General features: G+C 37.1%; 1 protein-coding gene across 1 annotated transcript in view; it reads right to left on the bottom strand.

Moving 5' to 3' along the window:
• Positions 1-18,651, bottom strand: part of LOC131940934 (uncharacterized) — a 44,934-nt gene that overhangs the window by 16,167 nt on the left and 10,116 nt on the right. Inside the window, exons 18-27 of the mRNA XM_059299856.1 lie at positions 17,554-17,688; positions 17,093-17,223; positions 16,934-16,989; positions 16,227-16,335; positions 16,023-16,107; positions 15,829-15,918; positions 15,475-15,538; positions 15,187-15,253; positions 14,860-15,012; positions 14,579-14,653 (exon numbers count right to left, since the gene is read on the bottom strand). Of these exons, the coding sequence (XP_059155839.1) occupies positions 14,579-14,653; positions 14,860-15,012; positions 15,187-15,253; positions 15,475-15,538; positions 15,829-15,918; positions 16,023-16,107; positions 16,227-16,335; positions 16,934-16,989; positions 17,093-17,223; positions 17,554-17,688 (965 nt within the window). The remainder of the gene's footprint in view (positions 1-14,578; positions 14,654-14,859; positions 15,013-15,186; positions 15,254-15,474; positions 15,539-15,828; positions 15,919-16,022; positions 16,108-16,226; positions 16,336-16,933; positions 16,990-17,092; positions 17,224-17,553; positions 17,689-18,651) is intronic.

Genomic DNA, 18,651 nt, shown 5'->3' with positions numbered 1-18,651 from the left:
TCAGGTGAGAGAAAGTTCATACAACTCAGGTGAGAGAAAGTTCATACAACTCAGGTGAGAGAAAGTTCATACAACTCAGGTGAGAGAAAGTTCATACAACTCAGGTGAGAGAAAGTTCATACAACTCAGGTGAGAGAAAGTTCATACAACTATGTTGACAGAAAGTTCATACAACTCAGGTGAGAGAAAGTTCATACAACTCAGGTGAGAGAAAGTTCATACAACTCAGGTGACAGAAAGTTGTTACAACTCAGGTGACAGAAAGTTGTTACAACTCAGGTGGGAGAAAGTTCATACAACTCAGGTGAGAGAAAGTTCATACAACTCAGGTGAGAGAAAGTTCATACAACTCAGGTGAGAGAAAGTTCATACAACTCAGGTGAGAGAAAGTTCATACAACTCAGGTGAGAGAAAGTTCATACAACTCAGGTGAGAGAAAGTTCATACAACTCATGACAGAAAGTTGTTACAACTCAGGTGACAGAAAGTTGTTACAACTCAGGTGACAGAAAGTTGTTACAACTCAGGTGGGAGAAAGTTCATACAACTCAGGTGAGAGAAAGTTCATACAACTCATGACAGAAAGTTGTTACAACTCAGGTGACAGAAAGTTGTTACAACTCAGGTGACAGAAAGTTGTTACAACCCAGGTGGGAGAAAGTTCATACAACTCAGGTGAGAGAAAGTTCATACAACTCAGGTGAGAGAAAGTTCATACAACTCAGGTGAGAGAAAGTTCATACAACTCAGGTGAGAGAAAGTTCATACAACTCATGAGAGAGAGTTCATACAACTCAGGTGAGAGAAAGTTCATACAACTCAGGTGAAAGTTCATACAACTCATGAGAGAAAGTTCATACAACTCAGGTGAGAGAAAGTTCATACAACTCAGGTGAGAGAAAGTTCATACAACTCAGGTGAGAGAAAGTTCATACAACTCATGAGAGAGAGTTCATACAACTCAGGTGAGAGAAAGTTCATACAACTCAGGTGAGAGAAAGTTCATACAACTCAGGTGAGAGAAAGTTCATACAACTCATGAGAGAAAGTTCATACAACTCAGGTGAGAGAAAGTTCATACAACTCAGGTGAGAGAAAGTTCATACAACTCAGGTGAGAGAAAAAAACTCAGGTGAGAGAAAGTTCATACAACTCAGGTGAGAGAAAGTTCATACAACTCAGGTGAGAGAAAGTTCATACAACCCAGGTGAGAGAAAGTTCATACAACTCAGGTGAGAGAAAGTTCATACAACTCAGGTGAGAGAAAGTTCATACAACTCAGGTGAGAGAAAGTTCATACAACTCAGGTGAGAGAAAGTTCATACAACTCAGGTGAGAGAAAGTTCATACAACTCAGGTGAGAGAAAGTTCATACAACTCATGAGAGAAAGTTCATACAACTCAGGTGAGAGAAAGTTCATACAACTCAGGTGAGAGAAAGTTCATACAACTCAGGTGAGAGAAAGTTCATACAACTCAGGTGAGAGAAAGTTCATACAACTCATGAGAGAAAGTTCATACAACTCAGGTGAGAGAAAGTTCATACAACTATGTTGACAGAAAGTTCATACAACTCAGGTGAGAGAAAGTTCATACAACTCATGAGAGAGAGTTCATACAACTCAGGTGAGAGAAAGTTCATACAACTCAGGTGAGAGAAAGTTCATACAACTCAGGTGAGAGAAAGTTCATACAACTCAGGTGAGAGAAAAAAACTCAGGTGAGAGAAAGTTCATACAACTCAGGTGAGAGAAAGTTCATACAACTCAGGTGAGAGAAAGTTCATACAACCCAGGTGAGAGAAAGTTCATACAACTCAGGTGAGAGAAAGTTCATACAACTCAGGTGAGAGAAAGTTCATACAACTCAGGTGAGAGAAAGTTCATACAACTCAGGTGAGAGAAAGTTCATACAACTCAGGTGAAAGTTCATACAACTCATGAGAGAAAGTTCATACAACTCAGGTGAGAGAAAGTTCATACAACTCAGGTGAGAGAAAGTTCATACAACTCAGGTGAGAGAAAGTTCATACAACTCAGGTGAGAGAAAGTTCATACAACTCATGAGAGAAAGTTCATACAACTCAGGTGAGAGAAAGTTCATACAACTATGTTGACAGAAAGTTCATACAACTCAGGTGAGAGAAAGTTCATACAACTTATGAGAGAGAGTTTATACAACTCAGGTGAGAGAAAGTTCATACAACTCAGGTGAGAGAAAGTTCATACAACTCAGGTGAGAGAAAGTTCATACAACTCAGGTGAGAGAAAAAAACTCAGGTGAGAGAAAGTTCATACAACTCAGGTGAGAGAAAGTTCATACAACTCAGGTGAGAGAAAGTTCATACAACTCAGGTGAGAGAAAGTTCATACAAATCAGGTGAGAGAAAGTTCATACAACTCAGGTGAGAGAAAGTTCATACAACTCAGGTGAGAGAAAGTTCATACAACTCAGGTGAGAGAAAGTTCATACAACTCAGGTGAGAGAAAGTTCATACAACTCATGAGAGAAAGTTCATACAACTCAGGTGAGAGAAAGTTCATACAACTCAGGTGAGAGAAAGTTCATACAACTCAGGTGAGAGAAAGTTCATACAACTCAGGTGAGAGAAAGTTCATACAACTCAGGTGAGAGAAAGTTCATACAACTCAGGTGAGAGAAAGTTCATACAACTCAGGTGAGAGAAAGTTCATACAACTCAGGTGAGAGAAAAAAACTCAGGTGAGAGAAAGTTCATACAACTCAGGTGAGAGAAAGTTCATACAACTCAGGTGAGAGAAAGTTCATACAACTCAGGTGAGAGAAAGTTCATACAAATCAGGTGAGAGAAAGTTCATACAACTCAGGTGAGAGAAAGTTCATACAACTCAGGTGAGAGAAAGTTCATACAACTCAGGTGAGAGAAAGTTAATACAACTCATGACAGAAAGTTGTTACAACTCAGGTGACAGAAAGTTGTTACAACTCAGGTGGGAGAAAGTTCATACAACTCAGGTGAGAGAAAGTTCATACAACTCAGGTGAGAGAAAGTTCATACAACTCAGGTGAGAGAAAGTTCATACAACTCAGGTGAGAGAAAGTTCATACAACTCAGGTGAGAGAAAGTTCATACAACTCATGAGAGAGAGTTCATACAACTCAGGTGAGAGAAAGTTCATACAACTCAGGTGAGAGAAAGTTCATACAACTCAGGTGAGAGAAAGTTCATACAACTATGTTGACAGAAAGTTCATACAACTCAGGTGAGAGAAAGTTCATACAACTTATGAGAGAGAGTTCATACAACTCAGGTGAGAGAAAGTTCATACAACTCAGGTGAGAGAAAGTTCATACAACTCAGGTGAGAGAAAGTTCATACAACTCAGGTGAGAGAAAAAAACTCAGGTGAGAGAAAGTTCATACAACTCAGGTGAGAGAAAGTTCATACAACTCAGGTGAGAGAAAGTTCATACAACTCATGACAGAAAGTTGTTACAACTCAGGTGACAGAAAGTTGTTACAACTCAGGTGACAGAAAGTTGTTACAACTCAGGTGGGAGAAAGTTCATACAACTCAGGTGAGAGAAAGTTCATACAACTCAGGTGAGAGAAAGTTCATACAACTCAGGTGAGAGAAAGTTCATACAACTCATGAGAGAGAGTTCATACAACTCAGGTGAGAGAAAGTTCATACAACTCAGGTGAAAGTTCATACAACTCATGAGAGAAAGTTCATACAACTCAGGTGAGAGAAAGTTCATACAACTCAGGTGAGAGAAAGTTCATACAACTCAGGTGAGAGAAAGTTCATACAACTCATGAGAGAGAGTTCATACAACTCAGGTGAGAGAAAGTTCATACAACTCAGGTGAGAGAAAGTTCATACAACTCAGGTGAGAGAAAGTTCATACAACTCATGAGAGAAAGTTCATACAACTCAGGTGAGAGAAAGTTCATACAACTCAGGTGAGAGAAAGTTCATACAACTCAGGTGAGAGAAAAAAACTCAGGTGAGAGAAAGTTCATACAACTCAGGTGAGAGAAAGTTCATACAACTCAGGTGAGAGAAAGTTCATACAACCCAGGTGAGAGAAAGTTCATACAACTCAGGTGAGAGAAAGTTCATACAACTCAGGTGAGAGAAAGTTCATACAACTCAGGTGAGAGAAAGTTCATACAACTCAGGTGAGAGAAAGTTCATACAACTCAGGTGAGAGAAAGTTCATACAACTCAGGTGAGAGAAAGTTCATACAACTCATGAGAGAAAGTTCATACAACTCAGGTGAGAGAAAGTTCATACAACTCAGGTGAGAGAAAGTTCATACAACTCAGGTGAGAGAAAGTTCATACAACTCAGGTGAGAGAAAGTTCATACAACTCATGAGAGAAAGTTCATACAACTCAGGTGAGAGAAAGTTCATACAACTATGTTGACAGAAAGTTCATACAACTCAGGTGAGAGAAAGTTCATACAACTCATGAGAGAGAGTTCATACAACTCAGGTGAGAGAAAGTTCATACAACTCAGGTGAGAGAAAGTTCATACAACTCAGGTGAGAGAAAGTTCATACAACTCAGGTGAGAGAAAAAAACTCAGGTGAGAGAAAGTTCATACAACTCAGGTGAGAGAAAGTTCATACAACTCAGGTGAGAGAAAGTTCATACAACCCAGGTGAGAGAAAGTTCATACAACTCAGGTGAGAGAAAGTTCATACAACTCAGGTGAGAGAAAGTTCATACAACTCAGGTGAGAGAAAGTTCATACAACTCAGGTGAGAGAAAGTTCATACAACTCAGGTGAAAGTTCATACAACTCATGAGAGAAAGTTCATACAACTCAGGTGAGAGAAAGTTCATACAACTCAGGTGAGAGAAAGTTCATACAACTCAGGTGAGAGAAAGTTCATACAACTCAGGTGAGAGAAAGTTCATACAACTCATGAGAGAAAGTTCATACAACTCAGGTGAGAGAAAGTTCATACAACTCAGGTGAGAGAAAGTTCATACAACTCAGGTGAGAGAAAGTTAATACAACTCATGACAGAAAGTTGTTACAACTCAGGTGACAGAAAGTTGTTACAACTCAGGTGGGAGAAAGTTCATACAACTCAGGTGAGAGAAAGTTCATACAACTCAGGTGAGAGAAAGTTCATACAACTCAGGTGAGAGAAAGTTCATACAACTCAGGTGAGAGAAAGTTCATACAACTCAGGTGAGAGAAAGTTCATACAACTCATGAGAGAGAGTTCATACAACTCAGGTGAGAGAAAGTTCATACAACTCAGGTGAGAGAAAGTTCATACAACTCAGGTGAGAGAAAGTTCATACAACTATGTTGACAGAAAGTTCATACAACTCAGGTGAGAGAAAGTTCATACAACTTATGAGAGAGAGTTCATACAACTCAGGTGAGAGAAAGTTCATACAACTCAGGTGAGAGAAAGTTCATACAACTCAGGTGAGAGAAAGTTCATACAACTCAGGTGAGAGAAAAAAACTCAGGTGAGAGAAAGTTCATACAACTCAGGTGAGAGAAAGTTCATACAACTCAGGTGAGAGAAAGTTCATACAACTCAGGTGAGAGAAAGTTCATACAACTCAGGTGAGAGAAAGTTCATACAACTCAGGTGAGAGAAAGTTCATACAACTCAGGTGAGAGAAAGTTCATACAACTCATGACAGAAAGTTGTTACAACTCAGGTGACAGAAAGTTGTTACAACTCAGGTGGGAGAAAGTTCATACAACTCAGGTGAGAGAAAGTTCATACAACTCAGGTGAGAGAAAGTTCATACAACTCAGGTGAGAGAAAGTTCATACAACTCAGGTGAGAGAAAGTTCATACAACTCAGGTGAGAGAAAGTTCATACAACTCATGAGAGAGAGTTCATACAACTCAGGTGAGAGAAAGTTCATACAACTCAGGTGAGAGAAAGTTCATACAACTCAGGTGAGAGAAAGTTCATACAACTATGTTGACAGAAAGTTCATACAACTCAGGTGAGAGAAAGTTCATACAACTTATGAGAGAGAGTTCATACAACTCAGGTGAGAGAAAGTTCATACAACTCAGGTGAGAGAAAGTTCATACAACTCAGGTGAGAGAAAGTTCATACAACTCAGGTGAGAGAAAAAAACTCAGGTGAGAGAAAGTTCATACAACTCAGGTGAGAGAAAGTTCATACAACTCAGGTGAGAGAAAGTTCATACAACTCAGGTGAGAGAAAGTTCATACAAATCAGGTGAGAGAAAGTTCATACAACTCAGGTGAGAGAAAGTTCATACAACTCAGGTGAGAGAAAGTTCATACAACTCAGGTGAGAGAAAGTTCATACAACTCAGGTGAGAGAAAGTTCATACAACTCAGGTGAGAGAAAGTTCATACAACTCATGACAGAAAGTTGTTACAACTCAGGTGACAGAAAGTTGTTACAACTCAGGTGGGAGAAAGTTCATACAACTCAGGTGAGAGAAAGTTCATACAACTCAGGTGAGAGAAAGTTCATACAACTCAGGTGAGAGAAAGTTCATACAACTCAGGTGAGAGAAAGTTCATACAACTCATGAGAGAGAGTTCATACAACTCAGGTGAGAGAAAGTTCATACAACTCAGGTGAGAGAAAGTTCATACAACTCAGGTGAGAGAAAGTTCATACAACTCATGAGAGAAAGTTCATACAACTCAGGTGAGAGAAAGTTCATACAACTCAGGTGAGAGAAAGTTCATACAACTCAGGTGAGAGAAAAAAAACTCAGGTGAGAGAAAGTTCATACAACTCAGGTGAGAGAAAGTTCATACAACTCAGGTGAGAGAAAGTTCATACAACTCAGGTGAGAGAAAGTTCATACAACTCAGGTGAGAGAAAGTTCATACAACTCAGGTGAGAGAAAGTTCATACAACCCAGGTGAGAGAAAGTTCATACAACTCAGGTGAGAGAAAGTTCATACAACTCAGGTGAGAGAAAGTTCATACAACTCAGGTGAGAGAAAGTTCATACAACTCAGGTGAGAGAAAGTTCATACAACCCAGGTGAGAGAAAGTTCATACAACTCAGGTGAGAGAAAGTTCATACAACTCAGGTGAGAGAAAGTTCATACAACTCAGGTGAGAGAAAGTTCATACAACTCAGGTGAAAGTTCATACAACTCATGAGAGAAAGTTCATACAACTCAGGTGAGAGAAAGTTCATACAACTCAGGTGAGAGAAAGTTCATACAACTCAGGTGAGAGAAAGTTCATACAACTCAGGTGAGAGAAAGTTCATACAACTCATGAGAGAAAGTTCATACAACTCAGGTGAGAGAAAGTTCATACAACTATGTTGACAGAAAGTTCATACAACTCAGGTGAGAGAAAGTTCATACAACTCATGAGAGAGAGTTCATACAACTCAGGTGAGAGAAAGTTCATACAACTCAGGTGAGAGAAAGTTCAACAACTCAGGTGAGAGAAAGTTCATACAACTCAGGTGAGAGAAAAAAACTCAGGTGAGAGAAAGTTCATACAACTCAGGTGAGAGAAAGTTCATACAACTCAGGTGAGAGAAAGTTCATACAACCCAGGTGAGAGAAAGTTCATACAACTCAGGTGAGAGAAAGTTCATACAACTCAGGTGAGAGAAAGTTCATACAACTCAGGTGAGAGAAAGTTCATACAACTCAGTTGAGAGAAAGTTCATACAACTCAGGTGAGAGAAAGTTCATACAACTCAGGTGAGAGAAAGTTCATACAACTCAGGTGAGAGAAAGTTCATACAACTCAGGTGAGAGAAAGTTCATACAACTCAGGTGAAAGTTCATACAACTCATGAGAGAAAGTTCATACAACTCAGGTGAGAGAAAGTTCATACAACTCAGGTGAGAGAAAGTTCATACAACTCAGGTGAGAGAAAGTTCATACAACTCATGAGAGAAAGTTCATACAACTCAGGTGAGAGAAAGTTCATACAACTATGTTGACAGAAAGTTCATACAACTCAGGTGAGAGAAAGTTCATACAACTCATGAGAGAGAGTTCATACAACTCAGGTGAGAGAAAGTTCATACAACTCAGGTAAGAGAAAGTTCATACAACTCAGGTGAGAGAAAGTTCATACAACTCAGGTGAGAGAAAAAAACTCAGGTGAGAGAAAGTTCATACAACTCAGGTGAGAGAAAGTTCATACAACTCAGGTGAGAGAAAGTTCATACAACCCAGGTGAGAGAAAGTTCATACAAATCAGGTGAGAGAAAGTTCATACAACTCAGGTGAGAGAAAGTTCATACAACTCAGGTGAGAGAAAAAAACTCAGGTGAGAGAAAGTTCATACAACTCAGGTGAGAGAAAGTTCATACAACTCAGGTGAGAGAAAGTTCATACAACTCAGGTGAGAGAAAGTTCATACAAATCAGGTGAGAGAAAGTTCATACAACTCAGGTGAGAGAAAGTTCATACAACTCAGGTGAGAGAAAGTTCATACAACTCAGGTGAGAGAAAGTTCATACAACTCAGGTGAGAGAAAGTTCATACAACTCATGACAGAAAGTTGTTACAACTCAGGTGACAGAAAGTTGTTACAACTCAGGTGGGAGAAAGTTCATACAACTCAGGTGAGAGAAAGTTCATACAACTCAGGTGAGAGAAAGTTCATACAACTCAGGTGAGAGAAAGTTCATACAACTCAGGTGAGAGAAAGTTCATACAACTCAGGTGAGAGAAAGTTCATACAACTCATGAGAGAGAGTTCATACAACTCAGGTGAGAGAAAGTTCATACAACTCAGGTGAGAGAAAGTTCATACAACTCAGGTGAGAGAAAGTTCATACAACTATGTTGACAGAAAGTTCATACAACTCAGGTGAGAGAAAGTTCATACAACTTATGAGAGAGAGTTCATACAACTCAGGTGAGAGAAAGTTCATACAACTCAGGTGAGAGAAAGTTCATACAACTCAGGTGAGAGAAAGTTCATACAACTCAGGTGAGAGAAAAAAACTCAGGTGAGAGAAAGTTCATACAACTCAGGTGAGAGAAAGTTCATACAACTCAGGTGAGAGAAAGTTCATACAACTCATGACAGAAAGTTGTTACAACTCAGGTGACAGAAAGTTGTTACAACTCAGGTGACAGAAAGTTGTTACAACTCAGGTGGGAGAAAGTTCATACAACTCAGGTGAGAGAAAGTTCATACAACTCAGGTGAGAGAAAGTTCATACAACTCAGGTGAGAGAAAGTTCATACAACTCATGAGAGAGAGTTCATACAACTCAGGTGAGAGAAAGTTCATACAACTCAGGTGAAAGTTCATACAACTCATGAGAGAAAGTTCATACAACTCAGGTGAGAGAAAGTTCATACAACTCAGGTGAGAGAAAGTTCATACAACTCAGGTGAGAGAAAGTTCATACAACTCATGAGAGAGAGTTCATACAACTCAGGTGAGAGAAAGTTCATACAACTCAGGTGAGAGAAAGTTCATACAACTCAGGTGAGAGAAAGTTCATACAACTCATGAGAGAAAGTTCATACAACTCAGGTGAGAGAAAGTTCATACAACTCAGGTGAGAGAAAGTTCATACAACTCAGGTGAGAGAAAAAAACTCAGGTGAGAGAAAGTTCATACAACTCAGGTGAGAGAAAGTTCATACAACTCAGGTGAGAGAAAGTTCATACAACCCAGGTGAGAGAAAGTTCATACAACTCAGGTGAGAGAAAGTTCATACAACTCAGGTGAGAGAAAGTTCATACAACTCAGGTGAGAGAAAGTTCATACAACTCAGGTGAGAGAAAGTTCATACAACTCAGGTGAGAGAAAGTTCATACAACTCAGGTGAGAGAAAGTTCATACAACTCATGAGAGAAAGTTCATACAACTCAGGTGAGAGAAAGTTCATACAACTCAGGTGAGAGAAAGTTCATACAACTCAGGTGAGAGAAAGTTCATACAACTCAGGTGAGAGAAAGTTCATACAACTCATGAGAGAAAGTTCATACAACTCAGGTGAGAGAAAGTTCATACAACTATGTTGACAGAAAGTTCATACAACTCAGGTGAGAGAAAGTTCATACAACTCATGAGAGAGAGTTCATACAACTCAGGTGAGAGAAAGTTCATACAACTCAGGTGAGAGAAAGTTCATACAACTCAGGTGAGAGAAAGTTCATACAACTCAGGTGAGAGAAAAAAACTCAGGTGAGAGAAAGTTCATACAACTCAGGTGAGAGAAAGTTCATACAACTCAGGTGAGAGAAAGTTCATACAACCCAGGTGAGAGAAAGTTCATACAACTCAGGTGAGAGAAAGTTCATACAACTCAGGTGAGAGAAAGTTCATACAACTCAGGTGAGAGAAAGTTCATACAACTCAGGTGAGAGAAAGTTCATACAACTCAGGTGAAAGTTCATACAACTCATGAGAGAAAGTTCATACAACTCAGGTGAGAGAAAGTTCATACAACTCAGGTGAGAGAAAGTTCATACAACTCAGGTGAGAGAAAGTTCATACAACTCAGGTGAGAGAAAGTTCATACAACTCATGAGAGAAAGTTCATACAACTCAGGTGAGAGAAAGTTCATACAACTCAGGTGAGAGAAAGTTCATACAACTCAGGTGAGAGAAAGTTCATACAACTCAGGTGAGAGAAAGTTCATACAACTCAGGTGAGAGAAAGTTCATACAACTCAGGTGAGAGAAAGTTCATACAACTCAGGTGAGAGAAAGTTCATACAACTCAGGTGAGAGAAAAAAACTCAGGTGAGAGAAAGTTCATACAACTCAGGTGAGAGAAAGTTCATACAACTCAGGTGAGAGAAAGTTCATACAACTCAGGTGAGAGAAAGTTCATACAAATCAGGTGAGAGAAAGTTCATACAACTCAGGTGAGAGAAAGTTCATACAACTCAGGTGAGAGAAAGTTCATACAACTCAGGTGAGAGAAAGTTAATACAACTCATGACAGAAAGTTGTTACAACTCAGGTGACAGAAAGCTGTTACAACTCAGGTGGGAGAAAGTTCATACAACTCAGGTGAGAGAAAGTTCATACAACTCAGGTGAGAGAAAGTTCATACAACTCAGGTGAGAGAAAGTTCATACAACTCAGGTGAGAGAAAGTTCATACAACTCAGGTGGGAGAAAGTTCATACAACTCATGAGAGAGAGTTCATACAACTCAGGTGAGAGAAAGTTCATACAACTCAGGTGAGAGAAAGTTCATACAACTCAGGTGAGAGAAAGTTCATACAACTATGTTGACAGAAAGTTCATACAACTCAGGTGAGAGAAAGTTCATACAACTTATGAGAGAGAGTTCATACAACTCAGGTGAGAGAAAGTTCATACAACTCAGGTGAGAGAAAGTTCATACAACTCAGGTGAGAGAAAGTTCATACAACTCAGGTGAGAGAAAAAAACTCAGGTGAGAGAAAGTTCATACAACTCAGGTGAGAGAAAGTTCATACAACTCAGGTGAGAGAAAGTTCATACAACTCAGGTGAGAGAAAGTTCATACAACTCAGGTGAGAGAAAGTTCATACAACTCAGGTGAGAGAAAGTTCATACAACTCAGGTGAGAGAAAGTTCATACAACTCATGACAGAAAGTTGTTACAACTCAGGTGACAGAAAGTTGTTACAACTCAGGTGGGAGAAAGTTCATACAACTCAGGTGAGAGAAAGTTCATACAACTCAGGTGAGAGAAAGTTCATACAACTCAGGTGAGAGAAAGTTCATACAACTCAGGTGAGAGAAAGTTCATACAACTCAGGTGAGAGAAAGTTCATACAACTCATGAGAGAGAGTTCATACAACTCAGGTGAGAGAAAGTTCATACAACTCAGGTGAGAGAAAGTTCATACAACTCAGGTGAGAGAAAGTTCATACAACTATGTTGACAGAAAGTTCATACAACTCAGGTGAGAGAAAGTTCATACAACTTATGAGAGAGAGTTCATACAACTCAGGTGAGAGAAAGTTCATACAACTCAGGTGAGAGAAAGTTCATACAACTCAGGTGAGAGAAAGTTCATACAACTCAGGTGAGAGAAAAAAACTCAGGTGAGAGAAAGTTCATACAACTCAGGTGAGAGAAAGTTCATACAACTCAGGTGAGAGAAAGTTCATACAACTCAGGTGAGAGAAAGTTCATACAAATCAGGTGAGAGAAAGTTCATACAACTCAGGTGAGAGAAAGTTCATACAACTCAGGTGAGAGAAAGTTCATACAACTCAGGTGAGAGAAAGTTCATACAACTCAGGTGAGAGAAAGTTCATACAACTCAGGTGAGAGAAAGTTCATACAACTCATGACAGAAAGTTGTTACAACTCAGGTGACAGAAAGTTGTTACAACTCAGGTGGGAGAAAGTTCATACAACTCAGGTGAGAGAAAGTTCATACAACTCAGGTGAGAGAAAGTTCATACAACTCAGGTGAGAGAAAGTTCATACAACTCAGGTGAGAGAAAGTTCATACAACTCAGGTGAGAGAAAGTTCATACAACTCATGAGAGAGAGTTCATACAACTCAGGTGAGAGAAAGTTCATACAACTCAGGTGAGAGAAAGTTCATACAACTCAGGTGAGAGAAAGTTCATACAACTCATGAGAGAAAGTTCATACAACTCAGGTGAGAGAAAGTTCATACAACTCAGGTGAGAGAAAGTTCATACAACTCAGGTGAGAGAAAAAAAACTCAGGTGAGAGAAAGTTCATACAACTCAGGTGAGAGAAAGTTCATACAACTCAGGTGAGAGAAAGTTCATACAACTCAGGTGAGAGAAAGTTCATACAACTCAGGTGAGAGAAAGTTCATACAACTCAGGTGAGAGAAAGTTCATACAACCCAGGTGAGAGAAAGTTCATACAACTCAGGTGAGAGAAAGTTCATACAACTCAGGTGAGAGAAAGTTCATACAACTCAGGTGAGAGAAAGTTCATACAACTCAGGTGAGAGAAAGTTCATACAACCCAGGTGAGAGAAAGTTCATACAACTCAGGTGAGAGAAAGTTCATACAACTCAGGTGAGAGAAAGTTCATACAACTCAGGTGAGAGAAAGTTCATACAACTCAGGTGAAAGTTCATACAACTCATGAGAGAAAGTTCATACAACTCAGGTGAGAGAAAGTTCATACAACTCAGGTGAGAGAAAGTTCATACAACTCAGGTGAGAGAAAGTTCATACAACTCAGGTGAGAGAAAGTTCATACAACTCATGAGAGAAAGTTCATACAACTCAGGTGAGAGAAAGTTCATACAACTATGTTGACAGAAAGTTCATACAACTCAGGTGAGAGAAAGTTCATACAACTCATGAGAGAGAGTTCATACAACTCAGGTGAGAGAAAGTTCATACAACTCAGGTGAGAGAAAGTTCATACAACTCAGGTGAGAGAAAGTTCATACAACTCAGGTGAGAGAAAAAAACTCAGGTGAGAGAAAGTTCATACAACTCAGGTGAGAGAGAGTTCATACAACTCAGGTGAGAGAAAGTTCATACAACCCAGGTGAGAGAAAGTTCATACAACTCAGGTGAGAGAAAGTTCATACAACTCAGGTGAGAGAAAGTTCATACAACTCAGGTGAGAGAAAGTTCATACAACTCAGTTGAGAGAAAGTTCATACAACTCAGGTGAGAGAAAGTTCATACAACTCAGGTGAGAGAAAGTTCATACAACTCAGGTGAGAGAAAGTTCATACAACTCAGGTGAGAGAAAGTTCATACAACTCAGGTGAAAGTTCATACAACTCATGAGAGAAAGTTCATACAACTCAGGTGAGAGAAAGTTCATACAACTCAGGTGAGAGAAAGTTCATACAACTCAGGTGAGAGAAAGTTCATACAACTCATGAGAGAAAGTTCATACAACTCAGGTGAGAGAAAGTTCATACAACTATGTTGACAGAAAGTTCATACAACTCAGGTGAGAGAAAGTTCATACAACTCATGAGAGAGAGTTCATACAACTCAGGTGAGAGAAAGTTCATACAACTCAGGTAAGAGAAAGTTCATACAACTCAGGTGAGAGAAAGTTCATACAACTCAGGTGAGAGAAAAAAACTCAGGTGAGAGAAAGTTCATACAACTCAGGTGAGAGAAAGTTCATACAACTCAGGTGAGAGAAAGTTCATACAACCCAGGTGAGAGAAAGTTCATACAAATCAGGTGAGAGAAAGTTCATACAACTCAGGTGAGAGAAAGTTCATACAACTCAGGTGAGAGAAAGTTCATACAACTCAGGTGAGAGAAAGTTCATACAACTCAGGTGAGAGAAAGTTCATACAACTCAGGTGAGAGAAAGTTCATACAACTCAGGTGAAAGAAAAAAGCTCAGGTGAAAGAAAGTTCATACAAATTTAAGTCACTAATAATAATGTGATTTGAAGGTCTCATACTCAGCCATCCAACATAATGGATTAAATAAAGTTAAAAAAAAACAGTCTACAATGAACTAAATCATGATTGACATCTTTTTACTGAATTGCTTATAATGTGACAATATTTTACTTGCATAAGAAATTCAGCGCAGAAAATAAAGATTAATTTTTTTACTTACTAATATGAGTACACAGGCTCTTAAAAACTTTCACTAGACGAATAAAAGAAACAATAAATCAACTCACTGCATTCTCTTCCTTGATTTATATTCATCAAAATCCAACAGATTTGGTACACTGGGCCTGTGATGACGCACTTGCCTAAAAATGATTTAGTTTGAATCATCCAGTAAAAATATCACTAGTTACTCAACAGCTGAGTACTAAAATTATTTAGGTGTTGTTGTATAAAACCTCAGATATAACTATACCAAATGAGAGTGGCTATTGAGAATAACCATGAAGTTTAACAAACCAAATTACATCGGATAATATAAATGACTAGACAGATATAAGGTATAATTTACCAAGATACTCTGAATTCCCTATCAATGACCCTGTTCAACTTGGGCACAGATTCGGTTCTTGTCAGTTTTCTTGGAGGTTTTGTGGCAAACATTTTCTCTAGGGCATCAAGTTTGGCAGAGTCCATGTTTCCATGGCCCCTCTTTTTCTTCTTCCTGCACACATTTGATAAATAAAAATAAACTTAGTACAATTGTGCTATAAACAGAGTTAAAATAAATTTTTAACAACATTTTTTTTTACATTACTATAAATATAAACTGATTGTGGTTAATGTAAAGATTTTTACAAGCTTTTTATTCAACATTTAGGAGTGTAAAAATGTTTACTGTTTAGGTAAAATCACATAGTTTCTCCCAGCTAAAATGGCCTTTTCTGCTGGTGTCAGCTCTTCTTCTTCAGAGTAAAAGAAAACAAAACAAATGACTAATAAGGAACATACTTCAGTACATAAAAAGTTATTAACACAAATAATTATCATAAGTAAATAAAATGACTCAGTATAAAAAAATTATTACAAATAATAAGTAATAATAATTTTAAAAATTAATTCATTAATACAAATATTTATCATAAGTAAATAAATTAACTCAGTTGTTGAAGTAGAACAGCACTACCTTTTATAGGAGAGGGCACAACTTCTAGGACATCAGAAACTTCGGATACCAGATCTTGGGCAATCTTGTGATAATAAAATAATTTTTAAACTAAAATATTGCAGTTCATTTTAATCAAAGTTTCTGCTGCCAATGCAATAAAAATTTCTTTGACAGGAATAAAGAGTATTGCAGGTTAAGTACTAGATCTATTTAACTTATACAAATCTAAAGAAGTTGGTTTATGAATAATTTCATTTATGAAATTGCTTAACTAAATTGTTTTTAAAAATTCAAATTTATAACAAGCAGGCCCAATTTAAAAATGAACAACACAGCATTGAAAGAGGTAGTAAAATAATATTTTTTTCTAACCTCTTGTTCAATGACTTCCTTTTTTTCTGGCTCTTCTTTTACATTATGTTTTTTCTTCGCCCTCTCCAGGAGTTGCTTCTGTAGTGTTATCTAAAATAAACAAAGATGTTGAAACATTTAATAAAAAAATTAATGGCTTGATACTTTAAATTTATAAACTAGTCAAATCAAACATTTGAATTAAAAATAAAAACCTCATTCATTGCAGTATTAAAGTCTTGAGGCACAATCAAAGTGTCATCAGTGCTGGCAAAAAGTCTCGGTGCAGTTTGTGGCCTCCTAAATAACAGATTTTTAAAAACAAATATAAAAAAAACTCTTAAAAATTAACATAGCATTGTTATTTTTAAAACAAATTTAAACAAAAAATTAATTCAGAGCAGTTATAGTAATCTTACAGTTTTGTGTGTCTTTCTTGAATACTTTTAGTATTTGCAGTTGAAACTGTGTCTTGGTGTTTAGAATCACCAGCTTTTATATTAGTTCCTTCATTGCTTTCAAAGAGCGCTTCAAGAAAATAACGACAAAATTAAAAGAAAAACTGATACAATGTATGCAAAATAAATATAATCAAGCAATTGGTTGTCTAGTGTGAACGATGAAAAACAGTAAACAAAAAACACAATACATCTCAGAAAATTAATATAACAATAAAATTATCTAGTAAATTAAAGCAAAATTTACAAAATTACATTCTTAGTTTGGATAGCATTTCAATAAAATAATATTTCAATAAAATCATATTTGTTAATCTTATTTATAAAATGTGACCTTAACTTCAGTGTGACAATAAATCAGATTATTTCTGTAGGAGGTGTCATGGTTGAATGGTAGAGCTTTTAACTGAGAGCCCAAAAGTATCAAGTTCCTATCCTGAGCTCAAGTCTGTAAGATATCCTGGAGTCCACCCAGCTCTGATGGGTACCTGACTCACATTAGAGAAACTAAAGCAGCTGGGCATGAGGCTGACCAAACTGTCCTCGTTTTCCAAGGACATTAAAACAGATGAACTCTACTTCATCTGTGTCTTGGGCACCAACAGGAAAAAATGATAATGATATCTGTGTGATATACAAATTTATACAGGAATTAATATTTTATTCACCTGCTTTTTCCTGGACTGTTATCATTTCTGCAGAATTGTGGCGCTTTCTCACTGTCCTACCAAACAAAAATACAATATCAATCACAAAAATAATTAATGTCAATTAAGTAAATAAAATGTTTTAAGAAGCCCACCATAAAAGACTTTCAAATTTTTCACCTCTCTTTGGCGGCTATTTCCTCTTCTGAAATGACTGGAATTTCCTCTTCCTCCTCGCTGCTTTCACTTTCTTCTTCTTTAGGTGGGGGTGGTTTTGTGTGGCCAAATTCATCTAGTTCCTCCAGCTCATACTGTGCTCCAAGTTTTTAAAAAACTTTTAATATTTTTATTCCAAATTTAAAAAATATTAAACTAGCAAATGAATATATAGAAAATATTTTAAATCAGCCTATAAAAGTTTAATAGAATTAGAAATATATAAAAGGACCAACTGTTAAAATAAGAAGATTCAATGGTAATACAAAATGATTGGAAATTAAGACAATGTTTTTAGAAGAATGGATGTTAAAATAAAAGTATAGGAAGGTAAGACAAAAAAGAGAAAGTTAAAAAAAATTGAAGCTAAAATAAAAAGTTTGGAATTTAAAAGATTGGTAGGTAAAATGCTGTGCTCTATTTACCTGTGGGAAAAGAACCTCGCGAACCCTCTGGGGTATGGTGCCAAGTTTGGGTGGGGCAGGGTTCCAGTACACCTGTGACTCATCACTTTTTATCTGGACTTTTTGGCCAGACACAGAGAGTGCTACGTCACCCAGCTTTAGACAGATATTCACACTTTGAGAGACATTAATACTTTAGCAAGATTTAGATATTAATGGCATCATGTTATTGCTAGGTCACCCAGCTTTAGACAGATATTCACACTTTAGCAAGATTTAGATATTAATGGCATCAATAGACTAGACAGCTTTAGACAGATATTCACACTTTAGCATGATTTAGATATTAATGGCATCAATAGACTAGACAGCTTTAGACAGATATTCACACTTTAGCATGATTTAGATATTAATGGCATCAATAGACTAGACAGCTTTAGACAGATATTCACACTTTAGCATGATTTAGATATTAATGGCATCAATAAACCGCCAAACTAAATAATCAATTTATTATTAACCTAAATAAATTTTTGGCCTATTGTCTGATAATGTTAATGACAACAGATAGCAAAATATATCAGTAAACCATTAAGATATATAATTATGTTATTGTAAACCCTAATGAATTTTTTGCCTTATTTTCTGATAATGTTTCATGATAAAAGATATCAAAATATTTAAATACAATGAACTTTACTTTTTTAATGCAAAACTTTGCAGTAAATTTGTACCACACTTTTGAAATAAATAGTATATTCATTTATGTTTTAAACTTGGGTATTAAAACTTGAAGATACTATGCTCAAAACCATTATTTATATTCTCAAAAGTGTATCATTAGGATTTTTAAAAACGTCAATACTGATGTTTGCAATCCTTTTTTGCAATCCTTATTACAATCCTTATTACAATCCTTATTACAATCCTTTTTACAATCCTTATTACAATCCTTATTGCAATCTTTACTGCAATCTTTACTGCAATCCTTATTGCAATCTTTACTGCAATCCTTTTTGCAATCCTTAATACAATCTTTTTTGCAATCCTTATTACAATCCTCATTACAATCCTCATTACAATCCTTATTAAAATGTTTGGGTTCAAACAAAGGACATA

Source organism: Physella acuta, unplaced genomic scaffold, assembly GCF_028476545.2.
Source record: "Physella acuta isolate Inbredline_101_S28 unplaced genomic scaffold, ASM2847654v3 ptg000335l, whole genome shotgun sequence".
Taxonomy (NCBI): Eukaryota; Metazoa; Mollusca; class Gastropoda; family Physidae; genus Physella; species Physella acuta.
Note: the sequence above shows the minus strand (reverse complement) of the source record. Positions and strands in the feature narration are given on the sequence as shown.